Genomic DNA, 14,352 nt, shown 5'->3' on the forward strand with positions numbered 1-14,352 from the left:
ATTTCCATCAGAGCTTGTTAAAATCTATATCATCAGCCCTCAGTAAGCCTGAACCCAGAGCTAGGAAGAATAGGGCCCTTTTGGAGAGTCCACGATTAGCTATCTTTTGAGTCTTCCTGATGGGTAAGCTGTTTACCATAGTAAAGGCACTTGAATCCTAGAACCACAAGTGCTTCTGCCTAAATCTCATTTCTGCCCCTTTATAACATTAATTCGGAAATGATCTTTGAGATACTACGTAAGTAACTGATTTATCTCAAAGTTTCGTTCTTTTTTGTACTGCTTTCCCATATTCAGAAAGTCCTTTGTGATGTTTATTACAAAAATATTTTGTGTTGATCTAAAAACTAGACATACTTCTTCCTGCATTACATTTAAGTGATGTAAGTCACATTAGGTATTGGTATTATATGGAAATTTAAAAAATACAATGTGCTTCCATAGACATCCCAAGTACTTCAGTGCCTCATTTAGCCAGCATATTTGTTTCTCTTAAAAGAATATAAATTATTTATCCAGCATTATCAAGGAGTGAGGTATTTCACAAACAAGATTTTTCTGGATAACAAGTGTTATAAAGCCTCACATATTTTTAAGATTTTTAAATATTCTCAACGGATCTATATCACACAACATTACACAGTTCCACTTTGTAAAAAGTCCAATACAAACAATATAATTTCACTTTTCCTTGATGATTCAGGATTATTATTATCAATGTCAATTACCGCACTATGTATCACTCATCCTGTAATACAATGGTACCCTTAAGGACTATTGATAAGTATAAGGCTATCTGCCTTTCCCCTAAGTGGATCCAGATTGTTTTTATGACTCTTTGTTTTTCCTTTTCTCTGCCTCTTGCCTCTACTCACTGCCATTTTTTTTTTAATTGCCATCAGTGTGTTCTGACGGTTATTCTTCCAAACAATTGTCTAGGTGAAGGCTTATGAATAGCTAAATTCTCCTTGAGAGCTAAATGCATGGGCTTTGTGACTGTAATTTGCTAGTCAGAGGCCCCTTCGTTCCCTCAATATTTCTAAATCCACATGGTGGCTGAATTTGTCAAAAGAATAACAAATGAATAAATAGTCTGTAAGAAATGCTAGTCTTATGTACATGCATCATTGGTTTATTACTTTTACTCACATAATTAGTCTTATTATTAAGGTAAACCTTAAATTAGCTATCAATTTATTGTTTAAATATAAATGAAAATTGAAAATTGATATTGCTAAGTAATTCAAGTTTTAAATATCCAGCCATGAACTTCAGATTCAATATAGGAAGTACTTCAATGTTACCACATTGCAGAGGTATATTCTTCTTCAGCTAGTGATGTTAAAAAAAAAAACAAAACCCAACAACTTAAGAATTCACCATTCTATTTTAGATGATGGTAGAAAACTTCAAATTCTAAATCAAACCTTTTCACCAAACTCTGTATATAGATGGTTAGCTTCACTATATTTGACTTGTTTCATGAGGAAAACAAGAAGGGGAAGGGAGAGAAAAAAATGCTTTTTTCATTCATGAAAATAAATTTTAAATAATTATGTCTAGAGAACAAAGAAATTTAGTAAAAGGCATGAAGACTCATATTTTAAAATTCCTGTCACAATTTGGTTAGACTATTAATCCAGCACTTGTTTGTGATCTTTAAAAATGAGAAAATTTGTAAAAATTTCAAAGGTGTCACAGTAAAAGATACCTACAAACTCTACAAGGCACTGAGATATAAAAAGGGGAAATCTTGGTTCTCAGGATTAATGCAAAATAAAACATTCACTTTGATTAACTTACAAGTGAAAGCCAGCTTATACAACTCAAAATACCAGTTCTACTTAAAAGGTCATCCTAACTTAAAAAAATAGTATTGGAATAAATAAATAAAGAATATAACATATTAACTTGGCTGAAATAAAAGAAAAAAAAACTTTCTCTCCCCCTATAGAAAAGGCTATTTCTACTTTATACTGATTTCTGCTATATCTACAATAATGATCAACTTCACGGATGTAATTCTTTTCAAGTTTAAAAACAATGAATTTTAGGGCGGGGGAGGGTACAGCTCAGTGGTACATTACATGCTTAGCATGCATGAGGTCCTCGGTTCAACCCTCAGTACCTCCATAAATAATAAATTTTTAAAAACAATTTTAATAAAAAATATGATTAGAAAGTAACTATACTTTTTAATCAATAAACAAAGAAAATGGATGAATTAAAATCTGGGTTATTCCAAGTCATGCCAAAAAGGTCCAAACTGGGGCTGCAACTGGTGGTCAGCTGACCTAATCACTTCCAGCCTTTCCATCTCAGCATTTTTTTATATTTAATACCGCTTCTCAGTACTGCCTAGTCAGTTTAAGGGGTATTTTTAACTGGGATATTTCTTCAAGGGTATTTCTTAAGCACTTTCATGGTCATCTAAAAGATGGCTTAGGCAAAGCACAAGCCAGGTTTCAGGCTTAGATCTCCTAACTGTCTAATTCTCTGCTAATTTGCTGTGCAACTTTATGAGTCTCATCCTTCTCTGCTTAAGCTTCACTACTAAAAAAAGTTACACCCCATCCTTTAAGAAAAAAAAAATACTATCAGCATCTTTATAAAACTGTGATAGGTTTTACCTAGTAACATGATAAAAGGACATCTTACAAAGATTTGCACTCTATAGTTCAGAGAGATTTGAATTTAATGTGTTTAGATACATATTTTGGAAATACTCCATATGTAAAAATAATATTCCCTAAAACCTAAAAAAACCTTATTATTGAAAACAGTGGACTTTAACCATAGTTAATCTATGTAAGTTGATAACTCTGTCCTTTAACCTCAGTATTGCAAAGAAATTCTTGAGAAGAAAAATGTTTTGATTTCTTAGCAACTGCATCTAACTCTAAGAAGAAAGGAGAAAAGTAAAATAATCATTTAGAGAAGGGAAACTACTTACTGGTACTTTGAAGGGTGAGGTATTTGCAGTGTCCATAGAATTGGGTTTCTCTGATGTACTGGTCCCTGAGATACTCCGTCTGCGGGGGGACCTTTCTGCTGGCACCTCTGGTAAAGAAGAAAGAAACATAATTAAAAACTCTAATTAAGGATCTTTCACTAACCTGTAAAATTATTTTTTTCCCACACAAAAAATCCTTTTGCTTTAAAGATGCATTACATTCTATATTCACATAATCTGTCTCTTTATTTCTAAAGAGATACTATCAAGGTACTGGGGAGACTTGGTCACCGTCAGGAATCTCCTTTAGCTTAAATCTTTATCTATGCACGTAAAAAAGTAATTTCCTCTGAGTTATGTTTAATATCCCTAAGCTCTTAATATTTGTATCTCACAGTGTATGAATCTACTTCTCTATGTCAGCAATATAGGAGTTGATAGAATCCAATGAAATTTTTTTATACTCTTGTGAACAAAATAGAGTCTAGTGTTGCACATGATTTGATGGTGTCTGCACAAAGGTCAAAGTTCAGTTCTGTGCAGATAAGATGATTCACCAGCCTGCAACCAAAGGTCTGTGAGAAAACTAAAAGCTGCTGCTGGGATAAAATAACATATATGCCTATGCAGATATAAAAATAGATCAGCTTCTCCTTGCTCTGGCAATATGACCTCACTAAGATCTTACTCTGGAATCCTAAATCTGTTCAAACTGACCTAACAAGCTTCAGATTTCTCAGATGATGTGGTATTCTCCAATTTAATCACTATATACTATATTAAGGTTACATTTAAAATTTTTTTCATAGAGTGATACATATATATATATATGCATATATATGCACATCCACACACACACACAGATGATAGATATATACATATTATACCTTTATCACAACTGCTTCCCATCTCCACTTCAACTGACAGACATATAGGAATCCAGCTTCTCAGATAACATTAGACAATCTCAACATGGACAAGGAAAAAAAAAATACATCCTAAAAAAAGTATTCTGTGTTATCTTCCAGATCTTAAAAAATAAGGAGTAAATCGTGACTCCGGAGACTGACATTTTGATTCCTGCTGTTCTCCCTTTAAAAGACAGATGCAGTTTAAACTTCCATTTCTGGCCTCCTGGCCCCTGGGATCCGTGCTACTTCCACTTAAGAGCAAGCGTTTTTTCTCTCGCTCCCTCCCTGTGTCTTGCTCTCCCCCTCCCTCTCTACAGCTTGCAGAGAGAGCAAGCGAGAAAGAAACATACAGGACTGCAGCTATTCAATCAATCGTTCCGACTGCACATCCTCATTAGTTACTTTCAGGCTATTAGCAGACGCCCAACTGCTGCCTCCCCTCAGTTACAGCAAATTTCACTGTATTACACTAAAGCTGCAGCAAGAAAAAAACATTTACTGAAATTTATATTCAGCTAGTGCCAAAAGGACACCATTTTACACGGACCCAGTAATGCACAGAAATCAATCCCTCCCAGGAAAATCCAGCTGGAAGTGCTTACCCTATTACTATCTTTGCAGCTGGACACTAATTTTCTTCCCATGACTAAACATTTCTTCACTGTGACATCCTGACTGGTAAGACATAAGCCAAATGACAATATGCCTAATGACTGAGAGGCTGAAAACACAGCGTCTTATACGCCTGCAGTACAGGAAAGTTCCATGCTATCACTGTGTTTTAAAATTAAGATCAATAACTGTAAGTCTCTCAACTTCTCTCTAACCATCACCATCAGTGGTTAAATGAGCCTTAATGCACAAAGCCACTTTCAGAATTAGGCACACATGAATTCTAATGCATATTTCTAAAAAAAAAAAAAAAAAAAAAGAGGCAGTATAATTAGCTAAAAATCATGGAAATGGCACAAAGCACTGAATTTAAACACATCAGTTTTGTCAAAGCACACTGAACAACAAGACCTTCAGACTTCAGGAATATGACTTTAAAGGGCGATTATTCAAGTCAGGCAACTCCATGGGGGGTAGGCAGGTGGGGACAGAAGCTAGTGAAAGGAGAGGAAAATCTCATCTTTCCTCTCATAATTACTGATCGCTAGAAGATATATGAGATTGAGTATTACAATATAATATATTTTAATCTCTGAATAAGTGATGGAGAAACCAAATTGGGAGGAAAAATAAGTTCCATTAGCAAGGATAAAATGACCTAGTAAACAGTTTTTCTTAATTTGCAATGTTCTGGCTAAGGGGAAAAAAAAGAAACTTATTTCTTCACTGTCTTCTAAACATCTAATTTTAGTTTTTAGGCATATGAATTCATTAAGTAAATATATTTCAATGCTTTTAGCTATTTAAAATTATTTTGGCTAAAATGAGCAACCACATTTCAAACTCTAACAAATATGTTCTTTGTTGTACTTCTAAAGAAAAAAATTCTTTAGATCCTCTTTCTTTACCATGAAAACAAAATCATAACTCTGATGTAGCTTAAAAAATGTCATTGGGTTCAAAAAGAGGACATTAAGTTATTCTTGAAGGTTGAACAATTGCCATTAAAGAGGGAAAAGTAAGGAAACAACGTATGCTAAATCAACCAGTGGGGTAAGGGAAGGAAGTCTACACTTCTTGACTTTCTCAGACCCCACAACAATGCAACTTATCTGCTAATGCAGAAAAGGCCTTTGAACGTTAAGCGTCTTTAGTTCTCAGAAGATTCATAACTATTTCAAAGCTGAGAAGAATATACACCCCAAGAACCAATGTCCACTTAGAAACAGGGGAGCAGCAACAGCAAGAGCAGAATTAACACCTTGCTACAACAGTCACAGGCTGACCTGCCTTTAAACTAGTCCAGCTACCTTTAACTTTCAATCTCCAAGCAGAGGGAAAGTTGCTACTATGCTCTTACAGCTACATTTCTGCTGATTTGGAAGGAAAATCTGTATCAGTTCCAGTAGGCCAAAATCAGACAGCTCTCTGCCCTACCCCACTCATGCTACACACTACTGTATTATTTTCACCTGCTATAAAAATTAATATTCTTTCATAGTCACAATATTTAATTACAGTCATTTAAAAATATGCTAACTCTCTGAGACAAGAGGCATACAATACTGTTTCGGAAGACAGAGGATTGAAATTGTTTTGTTCACTTTCTCATCCTCTAAAAATACTAATTTTCATCTTCAGATTGAAAGACAAACAACAGTTTTAAAAAAACGCAGTTAAGTTTTAAATTTATCTCTTCATGTCCTTTTCCACTGGGTATGAACTAAGATGAGGTGATGACTTATAATAATGAGAGAACCTCCAATACTGCTCCACATAGGATGATGCACTGAACACAGAGAATATTTGGGTGCTTTTCTTAGCAGCTCTACCGACTATCTGTGTGATTATGTGTAAGCCATTTCAACCTTTCCTGCTCTGGTCTTTATTACTAAGCTGGGTTATTCAGACCAACCAGAGATGAAGACAAGATGAATGAGTTTATATGCTTTAATACAAAATTAGCTTTTTGGAAGAATGGGGCTCTCTAAATCCAAAGTATATTATTATAATGTAATTTCCTTAACATATACATTTTCCTCTGTGTCAATGTGCTTTCTTTGAAAAGAGTGGCAAAGAAATTGACACCTGGATGATTCCAGGGACAGAGGCACTTTTGGTGGAAGCTGTGCCTATTCAATGAACAGAACTCATGTGTTCATGCCCTATAGTTTACTTATAGGAAAGCCAACGTAAAAAAAGATAGTTCAGGGAATGAAAAAGAGTAGGACAGGGTAAGGGAGATAAAGATGTACAGTAATTTTACTACAATAACTATAGGCAGATGCATAGAGGAGGTAGGTGAGAGCCAATACTTAAGTGAAGAGGTCAGCCTTGCAGATTTATCAGGGAGGAACACTGCAGGCAGAGGAGGCCAATACAAAGCCTCTGGGTTAAATGCAGCTGGGAGACCAATGGGACAGGTGTCAGTAAGTGGGGACAAGCAACAGCAAAAGTCTAAGAGGAATTAGGGCATGCGTGCTCAAATCATGCAGGCCTTGGAGGCCTACACATCGGAGCTTTTTACTCTGAAAGAAAAACCAGCTGGTGATATGCACTTCAGCAAAACACAGAAATCCCGTAGAAATGCCACAGAGATACACTTACTGACACTTCCTTAATTATTTTCTTTTTTAGGATTTTGAATAATGGATGTGACTGAAATAATTCTAGAATATTATTATGTTTGGAAAGACAGTAAGGGAAATATTTATCATATTAACTGAGGATTAGGTTCTAAAAGCCTCTGCAAATAAGTTAGATGAGAAAGGTATCAGTTATGTAATGCCATTATGGACGAATATCTATAATCGTCAACTATATTTACTTTTTGTTTAGTCACATGTAACCAAATTTCATATACCACCACGTTATCTATGTGTATACTTAACATAAACAGCAGAGCTTATCGTGTCATGAATTCTGACATGTCTATCTCTCACTTTTAGAATGAGTTACCATAGTTTGTTTCTTTTTAGTAGAGGAAATGATTAAAAAAACTTTTCTTAGGACAAAAAAGTGTACTACAAAATTATTTAAGCACCTCTTTTATGAATAATTTGTCTAGGACAGAAATATTTTTCTATTTTTATGATACTTGGAGCTACTATTGAATGTGTGTTATGTGCTAACCATTGGGTCTAGTTATCTATCTTACTTAATTCTTGGGGCAGCCCCTGAGGTAGAACCAATTACTCTGTTAGATGAAAGTGGAGGCAAAATTTTAAAAAGAGAATAACCTTATCAGTGTAACAGTAATTTCAGAAAATTCAAAGCGAACAATAAACAAAAAGAAGAAAGATGTTTATAAAGTTTTAATCTGGTGGACAAGGATGTAAGGAACCAAAATACCCTTCTCACAGCAAAATTCTCTAGTTATGACAGACCAGAAAAACATGACATGTTCATAGATGCAGTCAGTTTGGCACATACAGTATGTCTAAACACTTCACACCAATAGCAACCCAAGCCAACTCCTAGTAACGCTGTACAGAGAATTATAAAGCATGAACTAATGTGAATGCTCTGCCAGTTATAATTATTCACAGGCCCCTTTAATATTTTTGATACTATATTTAGGAAAACAAGTGTTCCTATATTATTATTATTATTATTATTATTATTATTATTATTATTATTAAAAGGGAATTCTTTAATTCATTTCAATAACTTTTCTAAAAATCAGTAACATTTCAACAAAGCATAATAGAAAATTGAATACACACCAAACTCTGTTCACCCATTCAAGTAACTGAAATTTCAGTGTGTACAGTGCTGCTGTGAATGAATTCACTTCACTGTCATCTATTTTCCCCTATATTGTGTAAATCATGACAACAATAAATAGGATATATGTCCATGGCTCAAGTTATTAATGAATGAGTTAGGCAAATAACTTATCTTCCCATGCTGTGAATTCTAAATTAGGAGAACTGTTCTTCCACAGGAGGCATAGAAGACATTTAAGGAACAGAATAGGAAGGAAAGACTAGTATTAGGAAATGGGTTGTGTACCTCTTCAGTAACGAGGGGCTTTAATAAAAAATGGCAAATGTGAAAGAAAAAAGGGTTTCACAAAACTTAGTACTTTTTGTTGGAGGATTCCTAAAGGTAATGGGAGCCAAAGATGCAGGCAGAGAACAATTTTATAAAGGAAAAGTGACAACAGCAAAGAGAAGAAGATCACATCCTGCCTCTCTGTAGCTGCTAACAGCACAGCACCTGGGTGTCGCACAGATGTCGTCCACCTGATCTGCAGTGGGACGTTTTCTGTTGCGTCCCACTTTTACTGCTGCAAAGCCAGTGCACTGACAGTCACTGACAGTCAACTGCTCCAAAGTATAGCTCCCCAGAGCCACTTTAATTCATCTGATTTGTATCACTCAGACTGCACTACTTCACTCAAACAAGCAGGCCTTTCAAGTTTGCATGCCCGTGACACTTATTTCGATACGTACAAATTGGTGCTAAGTACAGAAATGTGGTGAATTCTCAGAAAGCAGAGCCATCTAGTCTCCCCCATCTTTTCTTTACTTCAACAAACTTATTCTCTATTATTATTATTATTATTTAAAAAATTCTTCTTGTTACTATAATAGGAAAACAGATTTCTGTCTGGTCAAGCAATCTGAACACCCACAAGTATTCCGTTTCTTCAGCTTAGGGTTTCACGTGATGATACTGGATAAGATGACAGAGAACAGTTTTAATGCAAACAGTAGCTAGCCAGAAAGGCTGAAAAAACAGCTCAGGGATATTAACATGGTATCTTAAGTTTCAAATGCAAAGCGTATCTCTGGTTCTTAGTGATAACAACAGGGATCTTAACAGTAATAATAAAAACTTACCAAGGATAACTGTGACATCAAACTATCACTGATTATTCCTTATTCCATGCTAAGTGTTTACGCTAATCTTCTCTGTGATTCTCACCGTGATTCTCTGGAATTGGCATTATCACCCCCATTTTACAGATGAGGAAACGGGGAGAAGTCCTCTCAGCCCTCTGCCCCTGCCTGCACGCTGGTAACGGGCAGAAGCAGGATCAGAACCCACGTGGTCTGGATCTAGCGCCTGTACCTCTAGTCACCACGCATGCTATCTGTTCTCTGTGTGTTTCGCATAATGGGCTGTCTCGGAGAAAAAATAAGATAAACAATCATGGAAACTCCAATTGTCTTACTTCTTCCTAAAAGTAACTCAAAGAACTTTAACAATATGCACACAATTCTTCACATATTTAAAGAATTAAATCATACTCTTTGGGGATAATTTACTGCAAACAAAATCCCATCAAAGAAAACTCTCAATCCTGGAATGCTGATGCTAATAAGGATACCCCAGTCAAGGAACAAAGAGGGGTGAGGCAATGGGGTAAAGACGGAGAGAGGTTCCTTTCATGTAATGGTGAAAGAATGTGAACAGAATAGGAGTCACACTATAAAGAATACCTACTACTGATTCCTTGAATAGAAAAATGACAAAAAACCTTTTCAAAAAAATAACCTGCCCTTAGGGAGTGGGATGAAAAGGTAGAGCACAGAGGACTTTCAGGGCAGCGAAAATACTCTGTATGATACTGTAAAAAATTACACATTTGTCCAAACCCACAGAATGTACAACATCAAGAATGAATCCGAATGTAAACTGTGGACTTGCGGGGATTATGATGTATCAGTGTAGATTCATCAACTGTAAAAAATGTATCACTCTGGTGGGGGATGATGATGCGGGAGGCTGTGCATTAGTGGGGGCAGGGTATATGTATGGGAAATCTCTGTAACTTCCTCTTAATTTTGCTGTGAATCTAAAACTGCTCTTAAAAAGTGTTAAAAGAACCTGCCTTTCTATCCTCATAAAGTAATCTTCAGTACCACTTAGGCCAAACACAGATAGAAAGCATTAAGATTTTAGGTTTTACAAAGAACAAACTCTAAATAACTAGAAAGCATTGTTCAGCATAAAATGACTGTTTTGAATATTTCAATCTAGTTATTTACAAGGTTTTTTAAATCTCATAGCTTCATTTTGGTGAATAATATTTTGTCTTCAACTCTGGGAGACAATACATCTTCTAATTTACACAGATGTTCTAAGAGCTTACTTTTTCTATAGCTGACTTAATATGTTCTCATTACTGGCATGTTTCATATATAATTCTGGGTATAATTAGATTATTCATACCATGATTTCAGTATTCATCTCTAAATCTTTTTTAAAAAAATCTGATCCTTGATTATGCCCCAGGGTTTTTAAAACTAGTTTGGGTTTTACTCCAAAACAAACATTAATAAAAAGCATTGTAAGTATTGAAAACATACAAATATTTAAGCCTCTAATATGAAGATGAGAACTTGGTCATTTACTGAGATATGCATGTGGCACTGTATAAAAAACAAAAACCCTTTACACTGGACACCACTTACTAGTGAAAGTAACAGAAAAGGCAGGAGTCTATGATGTTCATCTGTACCACTTCAGCTACTGGACACTATTAAGTCTTCACAATGACTGTTGGCTTCTTTCTGTTCTCTTTATTTACACTACCATGTATCACTCTAGCCCAGGACTTTTTATTTTTCTCCTGTAAATTATGGCAGGGCCGTCCTAACTGATCTCACTGATGCCTGGTTTCTCTCTGCTTAAAGCTATCCTGCTCACCATTACCAGATTAATCTCCCTAAAACACTACTTTCTTGATGTAATTATCTTCCCAGAGATCTTAAAGACAGACAATCAGGCATTGAACAAAAATCACCTAGCCCCCACCTTACACAGTCACTCTTTTCTGCCAACACTCTCCAACAAATTGCCTTAGTCAGATGATCTTTGATCTTAAAACAGGCCATCTTCATTCCCTTGCGCCTGTCTTTGCTAATGGTTTTCATGTATCTGCCAAATCTTAGGTTACCATCAATACCAATTTCAATTCATCTACTTCCATAAAATTAGGCCTAATTATTCACATTTCTTTGACTTCTAAGTAATACATTTGTATAAATTCATATGACTTGATTATATGCTCTCTAGTTTTGGGTACCAGATTATAGTCCTGCCCATTACACTGTTCTAAAACTCAGGTCGTGTGCTGCAAGATTTGAATAATGGGGATCCTGTCTAGATTTTCAAATAAAACAAATTTCAATAAATATAATTCTCTCAATTTTAAGTATTTCTCCCACAATGCTTCCATAAACCATTTGCACCCATTCTTGCTTGTCTCACAGAGTACTGAAACAGAATAAAAGATAATTGGTAACAACTAAATTCTAACTAAACAACTAAGAAAAAGTTGAGCACAGTCTGGCCACTTTTTGTCTCCTTCAATAAACACGTGTGATCATACATTTTTTTTATATGTTAAGATGGTAAAATATCAGCAATTTCAGATGGTTTAATGTAATTCATAATAAAATCATTAATAAATTTTCTAGCTATTTCTAATTCACAAATGGCATTAAAGTGTACCATCTAGTCAAGTGTAAGAATCACTCTTATTTTATGTATACTAACTTGAATCTTCCACCATAATTGAGATTTTGATAAAGAAGCTTCATGGGAGATCAAGTTTTTCCTTCTATGCACCATTCTATTTAAAAATTCACAAAATTTCAGGTTTTATTAAGAAGCACACTTAAACATAATCAGGTTTAAGTCTTGATGGTTTCTTATTCATTTCCATTTTCTTTAGATAACTGTTCAGCTTGATTTCCTTTAGTTTTTTATTTGCATATAAGGAAAATTTTTGAAAGAACTTCTCTTTTTTTCTTCTTTTCTTTTCTAAGGCTACCCCCTAGACAAAGAAGGTAAGACTTAAAAACCCTAAGGTAACCATGACCATCTGTGGGACTCAATATGGATTCAATTGCAAAGCTTAGGTTTTAGTATGGTTCTTAGCATTTTTTAAAAAAAATTTTAGATACCAGAATGTCCATTTATTCATTTGCAATGAAAATGCCTTATCATTGATTGTAAATATTAATCCAAGTGTGATTCAGCGTTCATTCTTTTTCAGAAGTCAAGTTATATAAGAAATCAAACCATAATTGGTGGTAGACTTTAAACTACTGATTCAATTCCTTTAATGGTTATAGGTAGCAGGCCTACTTACTTTTTAAATTCCTACTACAGTCAATTGTAATAAATTATATCTTTCCTTAAAATGTCCATTTTCTGTAAGTTTCAAATATATTAGCATAAAGTTGTTCATGATAGTCTATTTTTTAGGTCTCTGATTTTCTATAATTGTGTCCTTTCCCCCACTTTTAACATTGTTTATTTATGCTTTCTCTTTTGTCTTGATCAAATCTTGACAGTGTTATCTGTTTTCATTGGACTTCTTAAAAAACAGCTCTTAGCTTTTGACTCTATTACGTTTAATCTCTGTCCTCCACTTCATTATCATCTGCTGTTATCTTCATTCTTTCTTTCCCTATTTAGGTCTATTTTTTCTTTTTTCTAACCTATTGGGTTTAATGCTTCATTGATTCACTTAATTTTATCCTTTTCAATATAAAAGATTAGGGCTATAACTTTCCATTAGTAACTATTTTAGCAATATCTTACAAGTTTTGATATGTGCTATTTTCAGGATGTTCAGGTCTAAGTATTTTATAATTTTCATTATTATTTCTTCATTGAATAAAGAGTTATAATAAATAACCTTAAAAGTTTCCAAAAGTAAAGGTTTTTAAAAGTAAAATTTTTGGTACTAATTTCTGACTTAGTTCATCTATGATCAAGAGAATATGTTTGTATGCTCTAAAGACTTGGATTTGTTGAGATTTGTTTATGTCCCAATCTATTATCTGTTTGCATAAAGATTCCACACATACTTGAGAAGACTCCATAACTGCGGGATGCGTGAATCTCTGATTCCTGTATGAGTTCCTCCCTTCTCCCTCTCAAAAGGTCAGTTCTGTGCCCTTAATCCCACCCTCACTCTCAGACCTATAAAGGATTTTATTCTCTTAGTTATCCTCCTCTCTCGTAAGTTCAATATTTTGCTCTCTCCTCTATCTAAAAATATGCACAAGTCTCCCCAATTTTAAAAAAGGTAACTTCCTTTCTATTATTAGTCACAGATTTCTCCAGGCAAGAGAGGTACCCGTGACTGTTTCACAGTCTGCTGTCTTTCTCAATCCTGTAATATCTGACTACTCCGCCCTCAACTCTAATGAATGAAATAGCATTGATATAGCTTCACAGTTTATCAAGAATCTTCTAATTATCAAATCCAGTAGTCTTTTTTGACTTCTCTTGGGATTTTGTAACCAGTGACACTACTGACCACATTGTTAACCTTTTCTGCCTTATCACTTGCTATGACACACCATCCTGGCTTTCCTCCCCATTAGGATTGCCCAGTGTCTCCTCTTCCTCTCTAGCCCATCCCCACCCCCACCTCTGCGGCTCTTCAAGATTCAGTCCCTGCTCTCTGCTTATTCTTGACAGTCCCTCAACAGAGGTCACCATAACTGCTCAGAGCTTCAACTATCTTCTCTAATGGCTCCCAGGTGTTGCTCTCTACCTGTGACTTCATTTCCAAACATCAAAACTATATTTCTACCCAGAGGTGTACTAGTCACCTCAAAGTCAATATATCTAAACAGAACTCACCTTTTCCCTCAAAAACTGGGCACCCTTCCCCAACTTCTCTATTTCTGTTAATAGTACCACCATCCTCCCAACTTCAAAAACAGTCTTTGACTCATGTTGTTCCCCATTCCTCCTATCAGTCACCAGATCTTTTGTAATCTGTCCATCTTTTCATCGCAGTTACTCATCTGAGCTGTGCAAATGTTCATCTGCAACTAGAGTGCACTGGGTGCTGAAAAGACAACCCCTGCTGCAAAGACAGTTACAATCTAGATTAAA

At 35.1% G+C, this 14,352-nt stretch overlaps 1 protein-coding gene across 9 annotated transcripts in view; it reads right to left on the bottom strand.

The window, feature by feature from the left end:
- The window catches only part of RASAL2 (RAS protein activator like 2), a 303,510-nt gene that overhangs the window by 80,706 nt on the left and 208,452 nt on the right, over positions 1-14,352 (bottom strand). For 7 of the 9 annotated variants that reach the window (XM_014561394.2, XM_014561393.2, XM_006187285.3 and 4 more), the window contains one exon: positions 2,954-3,060. In XM_014561394.2, coding sequence (XP_014416880.1) covers positions 2,954-3,060 — 107 coding nt within the window. Of the gene's footprint in view, positions 1-2,953; positions 3,061-3,840; positions 3,956-14,352 lie in introns of those variants that run through there. The other 2 variants (XM_014561397.2, XM_032463667.1) reach the window with 2 other exon arrangements.

The sequence above is a fragment of the Camelus ferus genome, chromosome 21 (genome assembly GCF_009834535.1).
Source record: "Camelus ferus isolate YT-003-E chromosome 21, BCGSAC_Cfer_1.0, whole genome shotgun sequence".
Taxonomy (NCBI): Eukaryota; Metazoa; Chordata; class Mammalia; order Artiodactyla; family Camelidae; genus Camelus; species Camelus ferus.